Consider the following 23,066-nt stretch of genomic DNA (forward strand, 5'->3'; position numbering starts at 1 on the left):
TTTATTTTTATTTTATGTGTGCACACAGATAAATCCAAAACTTGAGGTAATGGATTTGAAGAGCTCTTCTCCCACTGTTGTAGATGTCTTTTCTTTTGATTCTACCTCAGTAAGTACTTTTTCTTTAACTTTAGCCGTGTTAAATTGTTTATTACCATCTATTTCCTTAAAAAGTATGTGAGGTGGGGATAAAACGTGGGTTGGGGAACCTAACATTTCAGCATTAGAAGGCTTTGCACAAGTCATAAGTTTCTAGACAGCCACGAGAGGGAGCAGCAACCATTTCCAGAACAGCTTTTCTCTTAAATTCAGTCTGAGTCCCTGCTTCCCTGCTCCTCCTGCTCCCCGATCCTGCCCCTGGGGTATTACACTGCTGTCACATTGCAGACAGCCTACTCTGTCATCTTCCAGAGATGCTTGCCTTCCAGATTTGCTTTTAGAAGCTCTAAGGACGGCAGTTCCTCCCCTTTGTTTTGTTAGTCTCTTGTTGGATTACCCAGAAATAAAGTATCCCTAATACTTGCAGTTTTGCTTATAAAAATTATCTGATATTCTACATAGTGGGTGTCTTCAGGCTTCAGAATTAGCTTGAGCCTTTTACCTTCTGAGTCTGCTCACTCTTCTACACAAATCACCGGTCACCCTGCTGATTGCGCAAGCCTTGCTATGAGAATGGGAAGAGCAGACAACACTGCTGCTGAGCTGGCCATGTAGTTCCATATTGTAGGTGAAATTTTAAAGAAACACAACCTGATTGATTGACTAGAGTAGATGCCCATAATAGTATCAACTGCAGAGGAGTTCCACCTGGACCAGGAAGCACTCCACTTAGGAAGATGCCCAGCAGAAGACATCTTCTCATGAGTTGTGGTAACAAGAACCACATGGTGACAACCAGGAGCTCATTACCAGAGGGAAAGCTGTTGAAGCTGGTCTGTGCACTTAAAGTGCTTGGGTATATAACACATCAGCACTTCTACGTGAATGAATGACTTGTCAAATTAAGCATTAATGAGCTGTCTAAAACTTGCCACTATGTTTTCCCTATAGTTAAGTCTTCAGTGAATTTTGTTACAACATATGCCATTGACCTTATACATACCAGTGAGTTGAGTGTTTTGTGGTAGGTAGGTAGGTAGGTAGGAAGATAGGTAGGTAGGTAGGTTGTAGCATGGGCTTCCTCCTTGTGACATATCCAGCAGAATAAAATTTAGTGTTCCTGTCCTAGAAACTATCTCAGATCGTTAAAAATTTTTATTCTACTTATTGAGACACAGGTTCCCTGCCAGCACCCTTTAAACTTTGCAAAGACTCATGCCTTGAGGACTCTAAGCATTCTCAAGTTTGTTGTGAAAGATGGGCCTATTACCAGCTAGGGCAAAAGGGTGTCTATCCCTTGGTAGTAACCCAGATATACCAAAATCAACTAGTTTACATGGTATCTGTGAGACTTTGAAAAGGAGTGCTGAGTAACAAACATGGCAAGATGGACAACACAAACAAGATTGAATACTACATTATTATTCACAAGAAGGGAGCATTAGCCTGAATTATGTGAAACTGCCCTTTTACAACAAAGCTGGACTAACATCAGTGACTTCACTTTACAAGAAACATTCCAGGTGATTGATTTGAAAAGTAGTGATGCCAAGCCCTGTGGCACACATCTCTAATCTTAGGATTGGGAGTCAGAGGAGGAGGGTTTTGAGTCTTAGACCACCATGAGTTATATAAAAAGACTGTGTCAGAAGATGAAGGGCTGTGGATGTGTGTCATAGGAACTCACCTAGCACATGGAAGGCACACTAAAGTGAGACTTAGCTATTCTCCAGTGTCTTCCTGTAGAGAAGGCATACAGTGTAACTGTTGGTATCTTTGTGGTTTATACTTCTGTCTCTAATGCCTGGTAGAAATTTTGATATGTTTAGGGATCAAAATAAGATGTTAACCAATCTGTATTTTTAAAGCTTGGTTGTATCCTTCCCTGACCCCCCCCACCACACACACACACACAAAAGACCAGCAAAAGATTGGTGCTGGCTATCATATAGACGTGGTTTTAAAATGTTGATCTTCTCAAATGCCTTAATCTTTATTTCAATTATAACAAGTGGCTTACTATATAGTTTTCTGGCTCTTTAAAGAATCATTTCTTTAGGATCCTGGTTTGACTCTTAGTATTTTCATAAACCTAGACCAAGGTTCTGCCATCAAACTGAGTTAAGGATGGCTCGAATATGGCTCAGCCATTGAGGTTTGGCTAGCACATGTAAACTTCTGGATTCAGTCCCTAGCACAGACAAGATTGTACTAAGGAAAAAAAAGTCTGGGTGGTGGTGGTGCATGCCTTTAATCCCAGCCCTCAGGACGCTTAGGCAGGTGCAGCTCTGTGAGTTTGGGGCTAGCCTGGTCTACAGAGTGCGCTCTAGAACAGCCAGAATTACACAGAGAAACCCTGTCTCAAAAATAAAAAAAAAAAATTAAATAAAAGATTGTACATAGGCATTTAGCATTTGCCATCTATGACGTAGCTACACAGGTGTCCTAGATCATCTTCACCGCTGTTGTCAAATAGGAATAATATTGAACACATTTGTTGGGACTAAAGAGATAGCACCGTCTGTAAAGTGTAGGCCATGTAAGCAGGCGGGGCTGCATTCCCCAAATCCTTGTATAAACTGGGCATGGAGGTGAGAGCCAGTAATCCAACGCAGAGGAGAGGCCAAATGTGCGGGTCCTCGGGGCTCCCTGACCACATGATCTCTCCTAGTTGGGAATTTCCAGTCCAGTTTGTCTTCTCAAAAGACATAGTGGAGCCAGGCGTTGGTGGCTCACGCCTTCAATCCCAGCACTCGAGAGGCAGAGGCAGGCGGATCTCTGTGAGTTCGAGGCCAGCCTGGTCTCCAGAGTGAGTGCCAGGATAGGCTCCAAAACTACACAGAGAAACCCTGTCTCAAAAAACAAAAAACAAACAAACAAATGAAAAGATACAGTGGATGGCTCCCGAGAATGGCACCTGAATTTGACCTCTGGTTTCCACATTTACCCAAATGCTTCCACCTACAGGCACACACACGGGGTGGGGGTGGGGGGGAGAAACGTCAGGTGAATTAGTCTTAATTCAACAAAATTCGGTTAGCACTCTTAGAGCTGTTCTTCTGATTGCCAAAACACTGAATTCTTCTCAAAGAGCTGAGACACTGTCTTTGTCCTTTATCTTTATCCCAGCCATGATGCATAGTGTAAATGTAATGTGTATGCCTTTCTTTAGAGTTGGGAACAGCAATTCAGGTCAAATTAATTATTTATAATAAACTGAGAAGTTAGTTACATTGTTGGAAAAGCAAAAAGCCACCCTGCAGTGTTGTAAGCCATTCACCAAAACAAAGACAAGCTGCCTAGCCTAGAGAGGCACTGCGAGGTGCTACCTTGAGGCAGCTCAGCGGCCCCAGCCTTCCTAAGATGAAAACAAGCTAAAGTGGAGGGAACAAATGTCAGCCTCAGGGTTCTTGATGTCAAGTATAGGGACTTTTCAAGGACATGTTGGTAAGGGCAGTGTCCCAGAAGAGATTCATAGACATCTGGAGACGACAATAGAGGACTTTTCCAGGAGTAATCAGCCCTTAGCCTGAGCAAAGATGGGTAGGATTTTTTTTTTTTAATTTACTGGAATATTTCAGGTAAGCAAAGCAAAGTTTAGTATATTCCTTTAAAATTTTTGAAAATGTGCGCCATGATAATAAAATGCACAGCAGTCTACTTCTAGATGTCTCTCTCTCTCCTCTCTGACATGCACACCATGCATTCACACACACACACACACACACACACACACACACACACACACACACACACACACACACACACACACTTCCTTGCCTCCCTTCCTGAGGTGTGACTTTGTAGTTCTTGGTGATCTTAAACTTGTGGTCATCTTACCTTGCTCGGCCTTTTCCCTTCACACCTGGCTAATTTGGGTCCTTTACGTGGCCTTACCCAACAGATGGCAGATGTGACAGAATCCTAGAAGGATGCCTACTCATATACATCCATGTCCCTCGTAAATATTTATCAAGGAGCTACTTTGCATTGCTCTCCATTCTCAGTGTTAAAGAAATGAGAAGAAAACAATCAATTAGAACCTGTCCAGAAAAGCTCCATCCTTCATCCTAATCAGGGAAACAGCAAGTCAGACTAAGTTTTTAGGAAGTGGATCAAAAAACCACAAAAGTGAGGAAAAGCTTTGAAGGTATTGAACAATAGCAAGAGGATGCAGGAGTGTGGTCAAGACACCAGTTACGATGGGTGTGGTGGTGGCACACTCCTTTAATCCCAAGCACTGGGGAGACAGAGGCAGTCAGATCTCTTGAGTTCAAGGCCAGCCTGGTGTTCAAAATGAGTTCCAGGACAACTAACGCTGCTGCACAGAGAAACGCACAGAGAAAAAAAGATAAGAGAGAGAGACCCGTCACATGGCAGGTGCCCTCTGAGGAGGGAAGTGCTGCAGCAGCAATGGGAACAAGGACAGTAACTAGAAAACTGAGGAAACCGCCTTGGGTAGTGGTGGCTTGACACAGGCAGGCTCCAGGGATGTGGTGACAGATGGCAGGGCTCTGAAGACATTTTGAAGGTTGAGCCAAGAGGATTTCCTGACAGATTGAATGTCAGCTGTGGGATTCCCTATCTCCTCTCCCAGGGGACAGTAAGGTGTAGCCCTGAATAATCTCAGGGCAGCTGGGCATATCTTCTGGCTCAGCCTCATTTTGACAAAGAGCCATGAATAGAAAAAATAATTGTGGTTTTCTTGTCTTGAATTCTAGAATCAGAGAAAGGAGATTTCTCTGCCGTATCTGTGACTTAGGGAAGTACACAGCAGCTAAATGTCATTTAGAGTCATATTTCTTCTTTGCAAAGATTGTGACATCAGTCTATCCAAGGCAAGAGAAAAGTTGCCCACTTGCATGAACCAGATGGTACATACTACCTAGAAAACAGTGCTGTGTTGACACATATGTGGACACAGGGAGAGTAGACTTGCACACAGAATATTTCCATAGATGTTGTGGCAACAGTACATCCTGGTTACCAGACAACATTGTGTAACTAGTTCAGAGTTATTCCAGTTCCTAACTGCTTATGTAAGCAAAGATTTGGAAGGACTTATTTAAAAGAACACAGTGTCTGCAAATTTAAATGTCTCTAAACTAAAATGTATAACTTTGACAGCTTAAATTGCACGTGCAGCCTGGAGACATGGCTTAAGAGCACTGGCTCTTCCAGAGGACCCAGGTTCAATTCCTAGCACTCACATGGCAGCAAACAACTATCTTAACTCCAGGTTCAGGGCATCCAGCACTTCTTCTTTACAGACATACATGCAGACTAAATATCCATACTGGTAAAGACAAATAAATTAATCTTTTTTAAAAATGCAGGTGCACCCTGTAAGTCATGGTGCACTAACCTCCTTCTCCTCTCCTCTCCCAGGACTAACTTTCCTGGGTTTACCCACAAGCACCTCCTCAATTTGAAGTAGGTCAGGTTCTTTTTAAGGTTTGTAAACTTTGCAACAGGTTATAAGGCTGCATTGGATTCCTAAGTTTAGCATATATGATTTCTAAAAGTAGATGTTCTAGTGGCTTATGGTAAGCAAGCAGGTTTGTGTGTTTTTAGCACCATCTCAGTGGCCCTGCATTGTCTGTGTCCTGCTCCTTCCCTGAGGGTTTGGAAGGACATACACAGGTGACTGTGGGACCCAGGCTGGACTCTTAGCTGCTGCCTCCCTCCATGTAACTTTCTTTCATTAAAGGACCTGCGTCTTTATTTCATCCAATAACAAATGCATTAAAGTTATACAATGATGTTGAATGCTAGATTCTAGGGTGCTTGGTAGGGATAAAAGAGGAATTTTTTAAAGATTTAAGAAATATCTTTAAATTAGTCCTCTTTATAAAATTGAAATATGTGAAATAATTAAATTGTCAAAGGCATTGAAGAAATAGAAAGTGTATACTTAACAAAAGTAAATGAGGAAAAACAGGTCTTCCAGCTCCTCAGATCCAATCTTTAAAATAGAAGAACCAGAGGTGGGGAAACTTGCCAGATAGTTAGAACTACCCTTGCTCTTAAAGCACACCACAGCCACATGTTAAAGAAACTACTAACATTTTCAGTGCAAAACTGGCCTTTCCCTTATGTACTGAAGATTGATTTCAAAGCACCAACAACAGCAATGTTTGGTGTGGTAAAGGAACATGGTACCTTGTTTTCCTGATGAGCTCTCAATGTCTTAGTCTTAATTCATCTTTCTGTGAAGGAAATGGTGCAGGCCAGGTACCATTTTTTCCACCTATATTAATCTGTCCTTCAGTAAAATCATGGCAATAAGTCCAGGTTATTTTATTCAGGTATACCCCCCAAAAATATGCTAATTTGAGCTACTTTGTTTCAAAGTCATGGGGAAAGATTTAATGAGTTTACCAAAAATTGTATACAAATCAAATTTACATAAATTGTCCTGGTTAGGTAATACTTTTCTGTTTCTTTACTCCTGATGATAATAGTGGTTTCTTTTTCTATGTTATGTGTATTCTTATTATAACAGGAAACTGTACAAAAGGATTCTTTATAATATGCTATTGGCTGCCTAACCTAGTAAGGAAGTGTTGCAAATCCCTTTAGAAACTAGCACATTTCTGGGCACTGGAGGAGTTGACGCTGCAGATCTTAGTTCTGCCTCTAACTTCCTGAGGTCCTGTGTTTCTAAACCATGACTGTGTCCCAGTGACACCACCAGCTCCCCTCCGCCTGGGAATCCAAGCTGCATCCCCAGTTCCCACAGCTGAGGCGAAGGCATGCGGAAAATGCCCGCAGCTCTCAGCCCACGCATCCAGTGACAACTGGTTCCTTCCTCTTCCTGTGGAAGAGCAACATCCTCTGAGATGAGAGGACATGCACCCTGAGGAATGCAAGAGCAGCAGAGAGCTTTCACACAGGAGATTAATGACTTGGGGTAGCGCTCTGAAAATGCTCTTCTCCTGGCTGTCACCCAGAGGAATGCAAGGCCATCTGTGGCATTAAGTGACCTTACTTTTACCCCTCCCGTGCACTGTGCCCATCAAGGGCTGAGTTCCTGGGCGCTCTCAGATAGTGAAGTGAGCCGGTCCTGATCCTTCCTTGACAATGAGTTACATAGTGGAAGCAGTGAGTTTGCTAAAGTACACTCTTCAGTCATTACTTGGTTCTTTTTGAAATTACAGGCTATGAAATCTTGGGGTTTCCAAGAGACTCACAAACTCATAATCTTAGCTATTCAGGCTAGCACCAGTCCTCCCTTAGTTCTGTCTCTTGCCAGTTCCCTTCCACTCTTGGGACAGTCAGACATCATAGAAGATCTCATACCCAGAACATCCCTAAGCACAGATAACAAACCATGTTGCTGAACAAACTAATCAGTCCCAATACTTAAACTTCTGACTTACTTCATTTGACTTTTACGTTTAACATATTTCAGAGTAGTTTGATTTCATTTTTCCTAATTCCTAGAGTATTTTATTTTCCTTCACTTGATATAATGATAAGACTCCGTTTTTACATGCACCTTTAAATTTTTTCCCAAATCACTGCAAATTTTTGGTGAGTTTTTGTGTTTATGGTGGCAAAATTCTTTACTGTTTGTTTTAGGTTGAAGAGGAGATGGAGAAGGAAGGAATGTCAGGCATTTCCTCTTCCTCTCCAAAATGTCTTTTTAATGAACACTCCTCTTCCCTTCTTAGGAACAAAGTGTTTTAGTTCACAAGGGTCCTCTGAGTGTGTAGTATGTAACAATCCAGTCTCTTTCTGTGTTCTCCAATCTTTAAAAGGTTGTTATCAGTGTATTTACTATATCTTGTCTTACTTCCTCGCTCTCTCTAGTCTTTACAAAACTTCCAGGCCTCTCTAAGGAGCTCCTTGTATTAAATTTTTGCTGTTTGAGCTTATGCTGTTCAGCTAGACCCTGAATGAAACATAGTCACCCTAAAGAATGATCTCTATAAAGGAACGCTTACCCCAGCACTGTTTATAACAACAGCAGCAAGAAATGAACATAAAACAGATGTCCTTTAAAAGATACTTGTTAGATAAAGGATAATGTGTCAGCAGATGGAATTTTATCTGACTGTTCTGTGTCTAATGTCAATCTCTAGTTGATCCTAGCCAGGTAGACAGATCTTTCTACAGAACACTGCTACATATCTGACTGACAATGGCCTGTCTTAGCTGAGGACTAGGTTCAACCCTACCACCAAGGGGTTAAAAATTGACAGAAATTCAATGTAAACTTAATTTTAGTTGAGAATACCAATGTTGTTTACTGCCTTTCGTAATAGTGAGTGCCATGGTTATGTTAGGGAAGGTCTTTTCCTTAGAATGTAGATTGGCCTAGTGCAGGGGAAGGGCCCAATGCCACCAACTTGTCAGGAGATTTTGGGGGGCGGGGCGGATTTGCCAGTGTAGGTTTATAACTAGATGACAGTTGTAACAAAATTAGATAATCCAAATTGTTATTATTGCTGTTGTTCTGTTACTGTTTTTATAGCAATAATTCTCTAGTTTGAAACTTTTAAAATAAAGTTTAAGGAACAAAAATTATATCTTTCTATGTCACAAGTAAAAATCCTCCAGACATCATATGAAAAGAGTTTATAGTTTTGAATGTATATATACATATGTGTGTGTGTGTGTGTGTGTGTGTGTGTATATATATACATACATACATACATACATACATACATATATAGTTTTAATTTTGTAACCGGGAAACGTGTATTTAGCTATTCAACAAAATTCCTTCTCTATGCCTTCTATACATCATATTCTAACCTCAGCTGTGGAACTTGCCCCAGTCCATCTATTCAGCAAATAATGAAGCTGGATTTTTATTTTACTTCTACTTGACTTTAGAATATATGCTTTTAATTACTGTGTAGCATATGCTTCTACAAACAGCAGTTTTTTTGCTTTGTTTTGTTTGTTGTGTTTTTTTGTTTTTGTTTTTGTTTTTTTGGTTTTTCGAGACAGGGTTTCTCTGTGTAGCTTTGAAGCCTATCCTGGCACTCGCTCTGGAGACCAGGCTGGCCTCGAACTCACAGAGATCCGCCTGCCTCTGCCTCTCGAGTGCTGGGATTGAAGGCGTGCGCCACTAACGCCCGGCACAAACAGCAGTTTTTATATTCTATAAAGAATAAATGCTAATTTAAAAAAATTAGAAGACATATGTTTACCCTCATACAACAAATAGATGCTTTATCTTGCCAGAAGCAGACATTGTTCACCCAGGAAGATGGGGTCATTAGAATCCAAAATCTTGAAGAAGAGGCCTTGTCCTCCAGGTTTGGGAGCTAGGGGACAAACACTGGAGGTACTTGGACCTTCAGTGATGTTGGCCAACTGGCACTGAAAATACCCAGGGTCAATAAGAATTGGTGCTAGGAAGAGGTTGACAGGAAGTTCAGGCAAGGAAGAACAAGTCTCTACTCCTCTGACCTGGGTTCCCCATCTCATGGTTTCCATTTGCAAAGCCTAAGGGGAATCGACTGTCATTGGATACTGTGAGTTGCAGAAGTGCCAGGCTGCCTCACAGAACAGTTCCAAGGATGAATGTGGTACCAAGAAATATACTCCGTACCGTATGAGGCTCTGTTGGACCAGAGGACAGGAACTTTCTTTTCTTTTCTTTTTTGTTTGTTTGTTTTTTGTTTTTTTGTTTGTTTGTTTGTTTGAGACAGGGTTTCTCTGTGGCTTTGGAGGCTGTCCTGAAACTAGCTCTTGTAGACCAGGCTGGCCTCTAACTCACAGAGATCCACCTGCCTCTGCCTCCTGAGTGCTGGAACTAAAGGCATGTGCACCACCGTCCGGCAAGGACAGGAACTTTTAAGAGGAGTTTCAGAACATTAATTTCACTCTAAAATATGTGTACAAGTATTTGCTCTCAGTAGAATTTTCTGGAGGTTGGAGAGATGGTTCAGCAGTTAAGAGAAAACCAAAATTCTGTGTAGCATATGCTTCTACAAACAGCAGGTTTTTTTGTTTTGTTTTGGTGAGTTTCCCTCCCTCCAAACCCTCTGGAATACCCCCTCTTCTTTTACTGATTGTTATCACATGTATGTATGTACATTTATATTCCTAAATATTACCTGCTCGGTCTGTATGTTACTTGTGCGTTTGTTTTCAGGGCTAACCTTTGGTACTGGACACCTAGTTGGTGAGCTCTTCCCTGGGGAAAACCACCTCTCCCACTCTCAGCATGCCTCAGTCGCCAGAAGTTCTTTGTGTGGGCGTGAGGCCTTGGGGCCTTGTCCCAGTCCACTCCGACATGTCCATTGGTGTTGTCCTTGTTCCTCTCACATTTGGGCAGTCACATTGGCGAGACTTTGTGGGTGTAGTTTCTGACATTCCCAGGAGATACAGTCTCACAACTAACTGGTTTATGGGAGGACAAAACTTGTATGTGTGCATATGGAGACAAAGGATAACAGTGAAGGAGAGTTCTTTTTTCCATCCTGTGCCTTCTGGGGCTCACACACATTCAGATTGTCAGGCTGGGTGACAAGTGCCTTTACCTGATCAGCCATCTTTCTAGCCATGTCTTTATTTCTGGTTATTGTGATAAACAGGAAGTATTACCAAGTTAATTTCAAACAGGAATTATTACCAAGTTAATTCCATGTTTCAGAGATTTTGTGTAGTTTACTGTTCTTCCATGCTTCTCAGGCTGCCTTTTTGTATTTTTTTCTCATTTTTCTATTGTTTTGTTCATTTAAAAATTGATCTCTAAGTCATTTTAATTCAGAAGACTGACCTTTTGCTGGAAGCTACAAACATGCTTTCCTCATTTATCATTTTTGTCTTGACTCTTGACAACTGTATTGACATTTGGGAAATGATTGTTTTATCTTTATGATTTGTTTCAATTCTCTACAAAAATCCCTGTCTAGCTATTCTTTTTAAAGTTTTATTTTTAACAACAAATTTTTAAATTTTAATTATAGTAATTTAGTTATCAGATGCAGATTGATAATTTAAAACATGTCAGTCTACTTTTTTCTTATTTGCTTATTTGAATTATATTCACTAAACATATTTTCTCTTTAATACCTTCTTATTTCCCTGTTTCATCTTCTGCAATGCCTTAATTGGTGTAGCTTTAAAATGTCCTTTCCAATTTTTACCTATATAAACTTAATGATTATTCTCCAGTTCCCAGAAAACACCTCACCAGGGCGCTTCTTGGCTTAGCATTCGGCTTAGGAGATAATTTGAGAATAATTGCCAATTTGAGTAGCTTGTGTCACTCATCTAGGAATGTAGTATTACAGATGAGTATTTAATAGCTTTACTGTATCAGATTCATGTGTGTTCTCAGCACATTCCTGTGGTTTCCATAAAAATATCCACCATTTTTCATGTACTGCTATTATTTTACCTCCCTACATAAGCATCCACATAGATTCTCTCATTGTACAAATCTGTCTTCAAGAGGTCGGGCAGTTTGCCCAGAGTTACACAGCTAGGAGATGTGGAGGACAAGCAAGCCCTGGTCTAGACTTCCACCCTTACTCCCCAAACGGTTAAGACCTCAGCCACCTTCCTTGTCACTAAGAATCATAGTTTTAGTTTCCTTCCTCTCATTCTGTAACCAAGTTTGTGTTTCTTCACTGTAGTCTGGTAAAAAATAAGGCTGGATTAGTAATTCTGGTTATTAAATGTCATCTAGCATCAGGCACTTGCTAATGTTGACTAAATGATACTCCAAAATTGGAAGTATGCATGGGGGATAGTAATTTATAAAATTTTGAGGTCATATGTAATTAAAATAACTCCTTATTTTTAGTGGAACTGTGAATTCATCATTAAGATAAAACAAAGACAGTTATGTGCTTTGGAATGTCAGCTGAAGAAGAATCTGTCTAAAAAATATAATCTTCCAGATTTGTGCTTCCAGAAAAAACTGTGTATGTTTGTACAGTTCATTACATACTGATATTAATGCTATGCTAACCCTAACCCTGACCCTAAGCCGAGTGTGTGTGTGTGTGTGTGTGTGTGTGTGTGTGTGTGTGTGTGTGTGTTGGAGTGAACACAATCCACAGTGACCATGTGTGAAAGCCAGAGGACAGTTTATAGGAGTCTGTTGGTTCTGTCCTCCACACTATGGGTCTGAGAATCAAAGTCAGCTATTTAGGCTTGGCAGCAGTGCCTTTACTGAACCATCTTGCTGGTCCCTATTGACAGTACTTTAAATTTTATTTTGTTCTTTACTTTTCTAGTAATCATTTACATCTGGTGTTCTGTCTTACACTTTGGGCACTTAATGTGTCAGGAGCATTCCCCTCACCCCATCCAGGGGGGGAAAAATCTCACTGATACACAATTAAATTAAATTCACCAGACAGTGGTGACACCTGCCCTTAATCCCTGAATTTATGAGGCAGAGGCAGGCAGATCTCTGAGTTCAGGACCTGCCTGGTCTACAAGCTAGCTCTAGACAAGCAGAGCTACACTGCCTCAATAGATAGATAGATAGATAGATAGATAGATAGATAGATAGATAGATAGATAGATGATGGATAGATAGAAAGATAGAATTGGAATATATAAGATTTTGTCTTAAAATGTTTTTTACAATTTTTTTTAATGCGTAGGAGTGTTTCATCTTCATGTATGTTTGTGCCTGGTACCTGTGGCAGCCAGAAGAAGGCAACAGATCTTTTGGAACTATAAATGGTTGTGAGCCACCATGTGGTTGCTGTGAACTGAACCATTGAGTCATCTCTCCAACCCCAGTCCAAATTTATTTTTAATTGAACTTGTCAACAAGTTTATCAAATTGTTAGGCTATATGAAATTATTTTAATATTAATTTTAAAGTAAACCATAACCCATTGTAGTGGCAATGTATTTAAAACTTCTGATTTAGAGACCAGTAGTGTTTTCTCAGGTAATGCATTGATATATTTAATTAATTAATTACTTCTTTTCTCAGATAATGCAATGATATATTTAATTGTCAAGAGCTGTTCCTTTCTGATACTAAATGTGACAATTGTCATTATTAATTTATTAGTCAAAAGAAATGACAGTTCTGGGCTTTACATCCAAACTATGCACATGTTTGCGAATATGCTTGTTTATTTTTAGCTTTGCTTTAGCACTTCTTTGCAGGCAGTTCTCTTGGCAGCAGTGTTATTGCTTCTTCCTGTTGTGTGCTTTGTACACGTAAGCTCTTGTATTTTATCCCCCTCTTGCAACTTATTTTATGGAGAAGCTCTCGTCTTTCTACTCGGCTACTAACATACAATTTTCCTACAGCATTTTAGCTGGCCCTTTTTCTAAATGTGAGGGAAAATGAATTTTGTAAGAATTTAAGCAATGTTTTTTTTTATTTAAATCAGCTTCTTTTTTATTTGTATGGATGTTCGTTGTTGCTATTTTGAGGTAAAACAGGCTGGCCTTGAACTCACAGTGATCCACCCGTCTCTGCCTTGTAAATGCTGGGATTAAATGAATGCACCACCACACCTGGCTTAAACTATTTATTTATTTATTTTTGTTTTTTCGAGACAGGGTTTCTCCGTGGCTTTGGAGGCTGTCCTGGAACTAGCTCTTGTAGACCAGGCTGGTCTCAAACTCACAGCGATCCACCTGCCTCTGCCTCCCAAGTGCTGGGATTAAAGTCGTTCACCACCACTGCCCGGCCCAGCAATCTTTTTTTTTTAAATGACAAAAAATAAGGATATATTCAACGTGTATCTCTTCCTCTTGCCTCTGCCCTCCTCTGAGCCATCCTTCTCACTAAGGTGTAGATTTGGATCTGACAGTAGTGACTAGCGGTTTGTTTTTTGTTGTTGTTGTTGTTGTTGTTTTGTTTGTTTTTTGTTTGCTTGTTTTTCTGCTTCTCCTGTGCCTGGCTGGAGTACTAGTCCACTGTACTAGTGCCAACTAGCCTGTGAGAATAGAAAAGTCAGTATGTAGCAAATGAGATGTCAGTACATAACAAATCAAATAGGCCGTTGCTCTGTAAACCCCAAATAAGTGAATATCATCAGAATTAGAAAATACCTTGAGTGTTAACCAAAGATGAACTGGAGTTCTGTGGTTGTTGAGTTTAGGGCAATGAACCTGTGGTGTCAGCATCGTGGAGGAAGGTGACTCAGCCTAAGTCAGGGACTGATTCAGTGGATGGTATTCATCTTCCAAGACACAAACGAGCTAGACACTAGGTCAGTGGGGGTTGGGGACTGGATCACAGTGGTGAGCGAGAGCTACCGTGGAAATGTGGCATGAGCCAACAGGAAGGTGAATCTGGAGCATCAGGTGACCTCCTGAGAGGCAGTGGAGCTGAGAATTAAAGCCTTGTTTCCTCCACACTGACCACTGGATGGTTGGCCTGAGTACCATGTGATATCTTAGCAGAAGCAGTGTCAGGTCTCACCCCAGATTTAACCAGATGAGCTCACACCTTTTACTGAGAGCTCTGAGACTTGTGTATATTAGAGTTTGAGAAGCATTGGCCTAAGCATCCATAGCAGGAGTTAAAAATGAGAGACCATCCTGCTTGGTGTTAAGAACCAAAACATATTGGAGCCCAGAGATTGGGCAGGTTACTGTGTTATTACAAACCCTGTCTGGAGAGGACTGTGGGGACCAAACATGCATCTTGTCCTTACAACAGGGAAACAATCTTCCTGGCGGCTGAATGGCTATATTAATTGCTCTGTGTGGCTTTTAAGAATTACCTCATGACTTAACATACAACAACTCATTTCTGCTAACTTTGGCACAAGAAGTTTTGAGAAACAGCAAATGATGTCTTGTAAGAATAACCAAGCGCACGCCTTTAGTCCCAGCACTCAGGAGGCAGAGGCAGGTGGATCTCTGTGAGTTTGAGACCAGCCTGGTCTACAAGAGCTAGTTCCAGGACAGCCTCCAAAGCCACAGAGAAACCCTGTCTCAAAAAACAAACCAAAAAAAAAAAAACAAAAACAAAAACAAAAACTTGGTACCAAGTGTGATGTCCATGCCTGGAATCACAACATGGGCTCTTGACAATCATAACAGGAGGATCACAAATTTGAGGCAAGTTTGTTCCTCAGGGGAAAAAAATTTAAAAACAAACTTGATAAACACTGCAAAAGCAAACACTCATAGGATAAAAATGAAAACAAACCAGAGTAATAAGTGCATCATATACATAAAGAACAGAGGATGAGTATAGAGAGCTCTTACATCTACATTGGAAAAGATAGAAATAAACCAATTAAAACTTGGCAAAGTCCCTTGGCAATGAAATGTCTCTTTGCAACAGTCAGAGACCATTATAGAAAACCACAGCCAATGAAAATGCAGAGAACAAGTGACCTATTGTGTGATGCCAAGACTTAGCTGAGAAATCTACAACACAACTGCTACCTTAAGGCTGATGGATCATAGCAGAAGAGAGGGCAGAAAGATTGTAACACCCAGAGGGACAGGAAATTTGCTTTGAGATTTCCACTTCTAAAAATGCTAGAGAAGCTACACCAATGAAGTCTCACCAGCATGGCTGTCTAAACATGACCTGCACAAGGATGACCCCAGTAGACATGTTAACATGGAAGGGGGAAATGAAATGGGACCTCAACCCTAGACGAAGACTTGTAGGTAACTAAGGACATGGTCTGCTCTGCAGAGAGCCTACCAGTTGGCTGTCCCAACACCAAGTGGTCAGGGCTGAAAATCATATACATACAAGTAACTTTACACAGACTGAGCAAGTTGTATTTATATATTGGGGTGTGTGTGTGTGTGTGTTTGTGTGTGTGTAACAACAATTAAGGCATAGAAGTATGAATTTAAGAGCAAGGGGAAGGCAGGTACATGGAAAAAGTTAAAGGGAAGAAACAAACAGAATAGAGAAAATGATGTAATTATATTTTCATTTTTGAAAACATAAAAATATTTTTTAAATGTGGCAAAAGAACAAATTGGCACATTTATAGCATTTATTAATATACTCAACTTACCAGTAACCAAAGAAATACACAGTGATATTAAGGCCAGGACATGGATTCCTGCCTATATTAGGCAGAATTTTATACATGAAATAATTAAATGTCTTTGTAGATGACAAACTGGAAGAGCAAGTTAATTCCACCACATTGAACAGCATCTGCTAAGACTGACAACTGTTCTACTCTAGAGACATCTCATCTGCACACAGGAGACATTTACAAGAAAGCCCACCCTAGCATTTGTTAGTGGTTAACAATTATTAGAAGGGAAACACTATGGGCTTGCCTTAGTTGCTGGAACTCTGTTGGGCAGGTGGTGATATGAATGAATGAAACCTCCTATGTTTGAAAACTTGGTCCCCAGTTGGTAGAACTGTTTGGGAAGAATGAGTAGGTGTGGCTTTCTTTGTTGTTGGAAGAGGTGTGTGAATGGGGACAGGCTTTGAAATTTCCAAAGATAAATTCCATTTGCATTCTTTGCTTGTGGATCCCATTTGTAGATTGAGATGTGGGTTCTCAGCTGACACTTCAGTACCATGCCTGTTGTAATGCTTTCTGCCATGACAAATTGGCCCTTGTCCCTCTGGAACTGTAAGTCCCCCAAACACCCTTCCTTCTGTAAGTCACCTTGGTCATTTTGTCATAGCAATAAAACATAGCTAAGACAGACAGTGATAGAGTTGTATTCACCACTGCAGTCTAACATGATAACTAATAGAAAGTACCAAAACAAATAGAAATCCCTACATTATAGGATACTATGTTATGTTCTAGTAGGAATGTCTTTGTGAGTGACAAAGGGGACTGAGTTAGATTGATAGACAGGATGATATAGTAATATAAGGGGGAAAGGACACAGTCAGAGAAGGTACACATTGGTTTCTGTGCTGAGAGAGTGGTGTTCGTTATTCCATATGATTTCCATTGGGTTTTAAAAGCATAGCTGGAACTTGAAAAAGAAATCAACCGCTACCTGCTACAGAACAAGTATGTTGCGTGGAGGAATGTTAATGCTACAGTGGGCACTACTATTTGCTTTCATTCTCAAGGATGAACAGATCAGTTTTCTAAGATATGATAGGAATGCAATTAAACCAGCTGTGGCTTCCCTAGCCCCACCAGCATCCCTGCCTCCCCACCCCCACCATTTTTTTCTAGCATATAACTTAGTTTAATATAAAATTTCTTTGTGAAAATAATATCAATTTAAAGATTTATATTTTAATTAAATATGTGTGTGTATACAGGTGCCAGCAAAAGACAAAAGAGGGTATCAGATCCCCTGGAGCTGGAGTTACAGGTGGTTTGGGGCCTTGACTTGGGTGGTGGGATATAGTATATATTATGTATATGATATATATGAAACTTATGTTCATATTCTTTTTTTAAGATTTATTTATTATGTATACAACATTCTGCCTTCATGTATGCCTGCATGCCAGAAGAGGGCACCAGATCTCATTATCGATGGCTGTGAGCCACCATGTGGTTGCTGGGAATTGAACTCAGGACCTCTGGAAGAGCAGCCAGTGCTCTTAACCTCTGAGCCATCTCTGCAGCTCATGTTTCATATTCTTGTGACATTCTAGGTAAAAGAGAGATTAAGTGTAACTTTCTTACTCTGAGTGCCCTTTGAAGTTTAATAATAAAAAGTAATGGTCATCTATTGTTCCTTTGAACTGGCAAGGAAGCTTTGTTGGTGTCATGTTACCCCCGGAATATTGAGAAAGCACACATCTGCAGCCCTTGTAGTCCGATGTTAATTCGGAAAAGAGAGCACTGATTCTGTTTCAATCACTGCCTCTTTCCCAATTCCCAGATGTTATATTCAGGGCTTAAGTCGTTAAGTATTGTCTGCTGTGGCACAGGTTTCCAAGTCCTGGTGGGGCATTAGAAAACAGATCTTCCATTGAGGAACTGGTAATAGAGTCTGTGTTTCCTGAATCACATAGTGATAAGTAAAAGTACAGGGTTATTTTTTTTTCTTATGAGGATTCACTTCACATTTCTTTTTTATTATTAATTTATTTTTTACTTTCCAACCCCATCCTTTCCTCCCACCTCCCCACCACCACCACCTCCCATCTGCTCCTTGGAGAGGGTAAGGCTTCCCCTAGGAAGTCTAATAAGTCTGTTCCATCATCTAGTTGATGCAGGACCAAGACACCTACCCACCCCTCACACCCCTGAGTCTAGTCTGAGCAAGGTATCTCTCTGCATATAGAATGAATGGGCTCCACTAAGTCAGTTTGTGCATTAGAGTTAGATCTTGAACCCACTGCCAGTGGCCTCAAATATTGCACCAGCCACATCATTATCACCTACATTAAAGGAGTCTAGTTCAATCTTATGCAGGTTCCGAAGTTGTCAGACTGTGATCTCTCATTAGCTCGGGTCAGCTGATTCTGTGGTCTTGACTCCTTTGTTCATATTATTACTCCTCCCTCATTTGGACTGTACTCCAGGAGTTCATCCCAATGGTTAGTTGTTTATTTCTGCATCTTCTGCCTTCTGTTTCTGGAAAAGGGTTCTAGCTTCTCTGGGGTTATAGATTGTAGGTTGGGTATCTTTTGCTTTATGCCTGGTATCCACTTATGAGTGAGTACATATTATATTTGTCTTTCTGTGTCTGGGTTACCTCACTCAGGATGTTTTTTTCTAGTTTTGTCCATTTGCCTGCAAATCTCAAGATGTCATTCCCCACCCCACCATGAGTAATATTCCACTGTGTAAATGTACCACATTTTCTTTATCCATTCTTTGGTTGAGGGACATCTAGGTTGTTTACAAGTTTTGACTATTATGAATAATGTTGCTATGAACATATTTGAGCAAATGTCCTTGTGGTGTGAGTGTGGTACAGGGATATTTTTATATAAATCTCATTTGTACTAGTACCCATTCATGTCTTCAAAATAGTTCCATTTCCATAGAAGTAAAAATAATGACTAGAAACAATGGCAATACTGGATTTGTGTCCTCAACTGTTTCCAAATGAAGGGACCAGCTTCCCTTTTGGCAGCCATAACGGCCGAACACGTGCTTCTGTGACCTTGTCCTAGACACTAGAAAGTCAGATGCCTGCCTCATGACAAGGAACCAATCAGAAGTTAGCTGGTGGTGCTATGCTTTACGACTGGGGGGGGGTGTGCTTTAGGGACAAGCGCACAGCAATGATGCACAAAGCATAGCAACCACCCTGGGAGGGCCTATGGACAATAACAACCAGTTGACCAATCAACACAGGGCAAGCCCTCCAAGCCTGGAGGCACACCAATCGTGAGCCTGTGCGTACCCCTAGACACTCCCCTTACGCTGTCCTACAAGATCGGTATGCAGTGGGTTCAAGCTGTCTTTTGCTAGCCATCCGCCTTGGCGGGTGGGTGAAAGACCCGAGCTAACATGGGGTTAGCTCGTTAAATTACAATAAAGCCTTGTGCAGTTTGCAGCAAGCTCTCGAATCCGCCTGGTGATTGGGGTGACCGCAGTCGTGGCCTGGGACCCCGGATACTTGAGTTTTCCGGGGGTCTAACACAAAGGACTAAAATCATTCAGATATCCTAGCTGACAACTTCATAAGGGATGTGTTTTTCAAATCCTCTATAAAACTTTATACCTAAAGCTTTCGTGTTTTTCTGGTTTTGTATATGTATTTATTTGGCTGTTTGGTTGATCTTTTTTTGGTATATTTTATTAGTTGTTTTGTTGTCTCAACAAAAGATTTGACAAAAGCAACTTAAGGAAAGAGGAGTCTATTTTGTCTTTGAGTTTGAGTACAGTTTATCATGGTAGGCAGTCATGGTGGAAGGCGTGTAAAGGTGCTCGTCCCATTGCAGGGAATATTGAGAAAGCATCTATCTGCAGCCCGCAGCCCTGCTAGTTTAGGGTTGATTCAGAAGAGAGAGCATGGGCTGGAGAGATAGCTCAGAGGTTAAGAGCACTGACTGTTCTTCCAGAGGACCAGGGTTCAATTCCCAGCACCCAGCTCACAATGCTCCCCATTTTGGCAGCCATAACAGTCCAACACATGCTTGCCTTACCTTGCCTTGGTCACTAGGAGGTCAGATGCCTGCCTCGTGGCAAGGAACCAATCAGAAGTTAGCTGGTGGTGCTATGCTTTAAGGCTCTGGGTGTGCTTTACTGACAAGTGCACAGCAATGACGTGCAGAGCATAGCAACCACCCTGGGAGGGCCTATAGGCCATAACAACCAGTTGATCAATCGACACAGGGCAAACTCTCCAAGCCTGGAGGCACACCATCCTGAGCCTGTGCCTACCCCTAGACACTCTCCTTATGCTGTCCTATAAGATCTTTGTCCCCGAGTTTCTCGGGATTTTTTCCCCCAGCCATCCGCCATGGTGGATGGATGGATAAAAGGCCCAAGTTAATGGGGTTAGCTCGTTAAACAACTGCAATAAAGTCTCTTGCGGTTTGCATCAAGTTCTTGCCTCTGCCTGGTGATTGGGGTCGCCGAATTCCTGAGTGGTCCCCCCCAGGGTCCCACCCTGTGAGGGGGGTCTTTCAACAATTGTCTGTGACTCCAGTTCCAGGGGATCCAACACCCTCACAGAGAAGACAAAACACCAATTCATATAAAATAAAAATAAATTATTAGAAGGAGAAGAAAAAGAAGAAGAAGAAGAACAAGAAGAAGAAGAGAGCACCCAAGTTGTAAGCACTTGAGGTCAACTCACTTTCTCCTTTTTGTTCAGTCTAGGACTCCAGCCCATGGAATGCTGCCACCCACGGTGGATGGGGCTTCTCACATCAATTGGCCTAATCTAGATAATCCCTTACAGTGTTGCCCAGAAGCTAACTTCTAAGTGATTCTAGACCCTATGAAGTTGGACATTCAAAATTATCCAGCATGGTTGAGTTTGTTTTTTGGGTTTTTTTTTTTTTTTTTTTATTTTGGTTAGATGATTTGCTTGAGAGAGAAAGAGAGGAGAGAGAGAAATAAGATATTCTGACCTTATTAAACTTAATTTTGGAAGGGGAAAATTCATATAACCTTTTGTAATTTTTATGCTGGAAATAATTGAATTCGATAAGACTTGATCAGATGGGTCGTTCTTCCCAAGATTATGTAGTGCCCTGTATAGACACAAAAAAATATAAATCATGTGATTTCTTGTTCAAAATAAGCAGTCTAGGGTTTGAGAATGTTAGAGATTGAGTATGAATTCTCTATGGTCCCCCTGTGGCTAATTGAACAGGGGAGACGAGTGCTCTTTTTCTCTCTTCCCGGCCCCTCCTGTCAACATGGCTTTGATCTTAGGAAAAGATCCAAATATAGAGTTGGAGTCATTCCCCTTTAAAGGATAGTCATCCTGCCTTTGTTAGGTTCTCAGAGGAACTCAATGACAGGCCAAGTCCTTGGTGCTGGTAAGCTCTGCACAAGTGCCTCCCACTGTGACCACCACTTCACCTTCTCCCATTAGATGATTCATAAGCCCCTCCACCCTCCAAGAGATTCTAGCTTCCCGCCTTTTTTTTTTTCATGGCTGGTCCCCTTTGTCTGTGTCTGTATTTGGACAGCTTAGTTTGCTAGGTCCCTTTATATCCATACTCTTGACCCTCTGTTGTGCTAACCCACAAAAAACTCCAGCTGCTTTCATTGTTTCCCTACCTACTTTTCCAACACCGAAGTGTCTGAATTTGCTTGGCTCCATAGCAGGTTGGCTGGTCTCACTTAAAATTCCTTCCTCAAAGCCCCAGGGGAAGTCTGCTAATGTCTACCTTGCCTATTTAATGAATTGGTGCACCTGTACCAGTATTATCCATGCTTTCTTTCCTTATGCTTAATAGTTCCCATCAAGGCAAGGGAGATGGCTGCAGAATTAAAGTGCTTGCTGCTGCGTAAGCAAGACCAGAGTTTGGATCCCCAAAATCCACATAAGTGCCAGGTGGGTGTGATGACCCACCTGTGTAATTCCAGCACTTAGAACACAGAGACAGGTGATCCTAGAACAAGCTGACCAGTCAGAATTTCTGTAACAGTAAACTCTGGGTTCAAATGAGATTTCCCACCCCACTGTGTAAGGAAAAGACTGTTGAAGAGGACTCCTGATGCCCACTTCAGGACATTTAAGATTAATGTATATTTTTGGGCTGGAAGGATGGCTCAACAGTTACTGATCATGCAGAGAACCTGGATTCACAACCATCTATAATTTCAGTTCTGGGGGATCTGAAATCTTCTGGCCTCTGTAGACTTCTGCACACACAAACAAATACACATACACATACACATAAATAAAATGTTCATAAATTAAATTTTTAAAATTTGTATCATCTAATGTAAACGATAATACCTTATCCAGAAAAGTGAACGAGCCAGGTGGTGATGTCGCACACCTTTAATTCCAGTGCTCAGGAGACAGAGGCAGGTGGATCTTTGTGAGTTCGAGGCCAGCCTGGTCTACAAAGCTACACAGAGAAACCCTGGCTTGAAAATACATACATACATACATACATACATACATACATACATACCATACATACATACAAAGTGAACCATGACATTTAGAGAATTGATGGACATTGTCTATAGAATGTGACTTTCAGAGTTGTCCATATCAAGCAGCTTTATTCTTTTCCTCTATTTTTTGTTAAGTGAAAATGGGACCTTTTAACCCACAGAGAATCTTTGAGCTCCTCCAGTTCCCTCTGGGCCTTTTCTAGGTTGCATTGTTTGCCCAGTTGTTTGTTTTACAGAGACTGTAGATTTCTCCAAAGGAAAACTTAGAATGGAGACTCCCTTGGTGTCTTCTTCAGTAAAGTGGTTCCCTGGAAAATTGTAGACATCACCACAGAAGTACCATGTGTGACATGCTCCTTGCTGCAGCCCTTTGCCCACTGCAGGAAGATCTTGTTTACTGTCCCCACTGTTGTATCAGCAGTAGAGGGTATGCAGTGTGACCACTTCCTTGTGAACCTTCCATAGCTATGTTCTCTCCTCAGTCCTAAGGTCTTCTGGCTCCTGTGTTTTCTGTTCCCTTAGCTCCAGCCATGTCTGTAGTTCTCCAACCAC

The 23,066-nt window shown here is 41.2% G+C and overlaps 1 protein-coding gene across 2 annotated transcripts in view; it reads left to right on the top strand.

Moving 5' to 3' along the window:
• The window catches only part of Poc1b (POC1 centriolar protein B), a 96,205-nt gene that overhangs the window by 66,053 nt on the left and 7,086 nt on the right, over nt 1-23,066 (top strand). The window contains exon 10 of one of the 2 annotated variants that reach the window (XM_027394138.2): nt 29-109. The exons of the other annotated variant lie outside the window; for it this stretch is intronic. Coding sequence (XP_027249939.1) covers nt 29-109 — 81 coding nt within the window. The remainder of the gene's footprint in view (nt 1-28; nt 110-23,066) is intronic. 2 annotated transcript variants of the gene reach the window in all.

Source organism: Cricetulus griseus (genome assembly GCF_003668045.3).
Source record: "Cricetulus griseus strain 17A/GY chromosome 1 unlocalized genomic scaffold, alternate assembly CriGri-PICRH-1.0 chr1_0, whole genome shotgun sequence".
NCBI classification, from domain to species: domain Eukaryota; kingdom Metazoa; phylum Chordata; class Mammalia; order Rodentia; family Cricetidae; genus Cricetulus; species Cricetulus griseus.